General features: G+C 52.6%; 1 protein-coding gene across 1 annotated transcript; it reads left to right on the top strand.

Annotated features, from left to right (window-relative positions):
• The first annotated feature begins 753 nt into the window (after nt 1-753).
• On the top strand, nt 754-2,955 carry GP5 (glycoprotein V platelet). The gene has a single exon (XM_077117551.1). It carries the CDS (start codon nt 909-911, stop codon nt 2,628-2,630), a length of 1,722 nt encoding a protein of 573 aa, XP_076973666.1. The 5' UTR covers nt 754-908; the 3' UTR covers nt 2,631-2,955.
• The last annotated feature ends 345 nt before the right edge of the window (nt 2,956-3,300 follow it).

Below are 3,300 nucleotides of genomic sequence, written 5' to 3'. Positions count from 1 at the left end.
CTTCACTTTTCCAGACCCTGGGGTCTGAATTCCTTGAGGGAGGGAATCCATCTGAGCTGGGCCCCACCCCTCTCTTGGGGAAGGCACAGCCTCCAGACAAACTCTCAAACAAGCTTAATTCTGCCCATGCCTGGGGCAGTTGGAGCCTGAGAAGCCTTGCAGCTATATCCAAAGAGCAGTCAAGCTGTAGAAACACAACCACAAAAAAAAAAAAAAAAGAAAGAAAGAAAAGAAAAGATAAATCCTTTTCATGCAGGGACCCCCCCCCCCCCATTCCTTGGGTTTGCCAATCAACAGCTTAAGTTGCTCTGTGTATCTCCAGGTCCTGTGTGCCCCCTCCTTTCCTTCAGGGCCCAGACCCTTTCAAGTGTTTTATGCCGTCTGATCCAAAAGAACTCCATTTTTTGTTTTTTGTTTTTTTCCTTCAGCCCTGTCACCTCTGTGCCGGGACAAAAATCAGCAACCTCAGCTTTTCCTAGAGGTTCAGCTGAGCTGGGGGCCTCTTTTTATGGTCAGAGTTTGTTAATTAATTCCACAACTGGAGCTTGGTTGCCCTCAGCCCCTTGCTGCTAGTCTCTTTTCTTTCCCCTCTGGGAACCAGCCTGTGGTGGGGTGGTGGTGGTGGAGTGGGGGCAGGCACCTGTCATCACGGCTTGGGGAACTCACGGTTTTGGGTGAGCTCATAGCCAGTCCAACTTCTCCAGACTGGGGTACACTGTGTGTCCGGTCACTGCTGTGGCCCCAGCAGTTATTCTATACTGTTCATACCTGTTTACTAGCTGCTCTGGAGGACACACTAACTCCCACACCTCACCAAGCTGCCTCCTTGGCTCGGATCCTTCCTAGTGTTCTCTTAAAAGCCCCAGACTGTCTGTTTCTTAAAAGCCTCTGTGGTTGCCTTTTCAGACATGCTGAGGAGGATTCTGCTATGCATGGTGCTCTGGCTCCTGCCGGTCCAGCCCTTCCCCTGCCCACAAGGCTGCAAGTGTGTTTTCCGGGACTCCGTGCAGTGCTCTGGAGGAACCGTGGCAAGCATTGCTGCACTGGGTTTGCCCACCAACCTCACACACCTCCTGCTCTTCCAAATGGGCCCCGGTATCTTGCACAATCACAGTTTCAGTGGCATGAAGGTCCTGCAGCGCCTGATGCTCTCAGACAGCCACATTTCCACCGTTGCTCCCGGCACCTTCAATGACCTGATGATACTAAAAACCTTGAGGTTGTCGCGCAACAAAATTACTCATCTCCCAGGTGCGCTATTGGATAAGATGGTGCTCCTGGAACAGTTGTTTTTGGACCACAATTTACTAAGAAGCATTGATCAAAACATGTTTAAGAAAACAGTTAACCTGCAGGAGCTCTTCTTGAACCAGAATCTATTAGCTTTCCTTCCTGCTAGTCTCTTCACAAATCTGGGGAACCTGAAATTGTTGGATTTGTCCGGAAACAATTTGACCCACCTGCCCCTGGGATTGTTTGGGGCACAGGTGAAGCTAGAGAAACTTCTACTCCACTCCAACCAGCTCATCTCTCTGGATTCCGAGCTTTGGAATAGCCTAGGTGGCCTGAGTGAGCTGCAACTGGACAGAAATCATATACGTTTAATCGCACCCGGTGCTTTTGACCATCTCCGAAACCTGAACTATTTGACTCTTTCAAGGAACCACCTCCAGTTTCTGCCCTCTGCACTCTTTCTTCATTTGCACAATTTGACTCTTTTAACTCTTTTTGAGAACCCTCTGGAAGAGCTTCCGGAGGGGCTCTTTGGGGAGATGGCTGGCCTGCGGGAGATGTGGCTTAACCAAACCCGGCTCCGCACCCTTCAGGACACCACCTTTAGCAACCTGAGCCGCCTGCAAGTGTTAGGGGTGACCCTGAGCCCGCGTCTGAGCACACTCCCAGAAGGGGCCTTCAGGGGCCTCGGTGAGCTCCAGGTGCTCGCCCTGCACTCCAACAATCTGTCTTCTCTCCCCAAGGGCTTACTGCGTGGTCTCTGCAGCCTGCGGGAAGTCTCGCTGCATAACAACAAGCTGCAGGCCCTGCCAGGCGCGCTCTTCTACAACCTCAGCAGGCTAGAGAAGGTCCGGCTCAACCACAACCAGCTAGAGACCCTACCTGGCAACCTGTTTGAGGCTCTGCCTCTGCTGACGGAAGTCCTACTGGGGCACAACCCCTGGCGTTGCGACTGTGACCTGTGGCCCTTCTTGAGGTGGCTGCGGCAGTGGCCAGGCCGTGTGGATCGAGCTGAATCCCCTCAGTGTGGTGGGCCGGGGCAGCGCACTGGCCTGCCGCTCTGGGCCCTGCTAGAGGGAGACATGGAATGCCTGGGCACCCAGAGGCTGCCTCCCTACCCTCCTGCGGGCAACTCCTCTGAAGCCTCCACCCACCTGGCCCTGTCCAGCAGCCCTTTGCCTGCGACCTCCACCCTCACAACCTTGGTGCACAACAACTCAGAAGTCTGGGCGTGGGCCCAGCTGGTGGCCAAAAGCAAACGTCATGACAATGGCCTGTTCTGGGGGCTTTATTTTCTGCTTTTAGCTGTGCAAGCCATAATAACTGGGGTCATTGTGTTTGCTATGATTAAAATCGGCAGTCTCCTTCGAAAATTAATCCGAGAGAATACTCTTTAAGTCAATGGGGAAACTGTAATTACTTAAAGGGTGGCCAGAGTATTGTCAATGCCTTTTGTTGTTGTTGTTGTTGTTTGTTTTGCATGGGCAGGCACCAGGAATCGAAACAGGTCTCCGGCATGGCAAGCAAGAACTCTGCCTGCTGAGCCACCATAGCCCTGCCCAGAGTATTGTCCAGTATGGGCAGGGGAGAATCCAGGCTGGCTGCTGCTGCTACTGCCTTCCTCTCCCGCTCCTCTTGCCCTTTCCCTCTCCCTTCCCCCTTCCTGTTCCTTTTCCACATTTCTCCCTCCTCCCTTCCCCCACCTCTCTCATTTCCACTCTCCTTTTTCTCTTTTCAACTTTGACCCTCTTCCTGTTTCTCTACCCTTCCTCTCTCTCCCCCCTCCCCGTCATGCTTCTCTATCTCCTCCTTGCACCCCTTCTTTTCCTCCCTTTCTTCAGAACTAACCTTTACATTTGTAAATTGAGATTACTTGCTTTCCACTGTGTTGCGTACTCCTGGGGAGCATAGACTGTGTGTGTGGCTGATCCTTGTGCCAGCAGTGCCTGGCCTGGTGGGTGCATGGCAGAGAGAGGGGGTTTCTGCAGTGTTTGGTGATTAAGGGAGCAAATGAACTAGCCAACTCTAGGGCAGGTCTATCTCCTGCACATAGTAGGTGTCCAGTAA

The sequence above is a fragment of the Tamandua tetradactyla genome, chromosome 10, assembly GCF_023851605.1.
Source record: "Tamandua tetradactyla isolate mTamTet1 chromosome 10, mTamTet1.pri, whole genome shotgun sequence".
Taxonomy (NCBI): domain Eukaryota; kingdom Metazoa; phylum Chordata; class Mammalia; order Pilosa; family Myrmecophagidae; genus Tamandua; species Tamandua tetradactyla.
This window is presented reverse-complemented; position numbering and strand designations above follow the sequence as displayed.

Bases quoted from the DNA above. Each gene is read 5' to 3' on its own strand.
- GP5 (XM_077117551.1), top strand. From the start codon at position 909: ATGCTGAGGAGGATTCTGCTATGCATGGTGCTCTGGCTCCTGCCGGTC.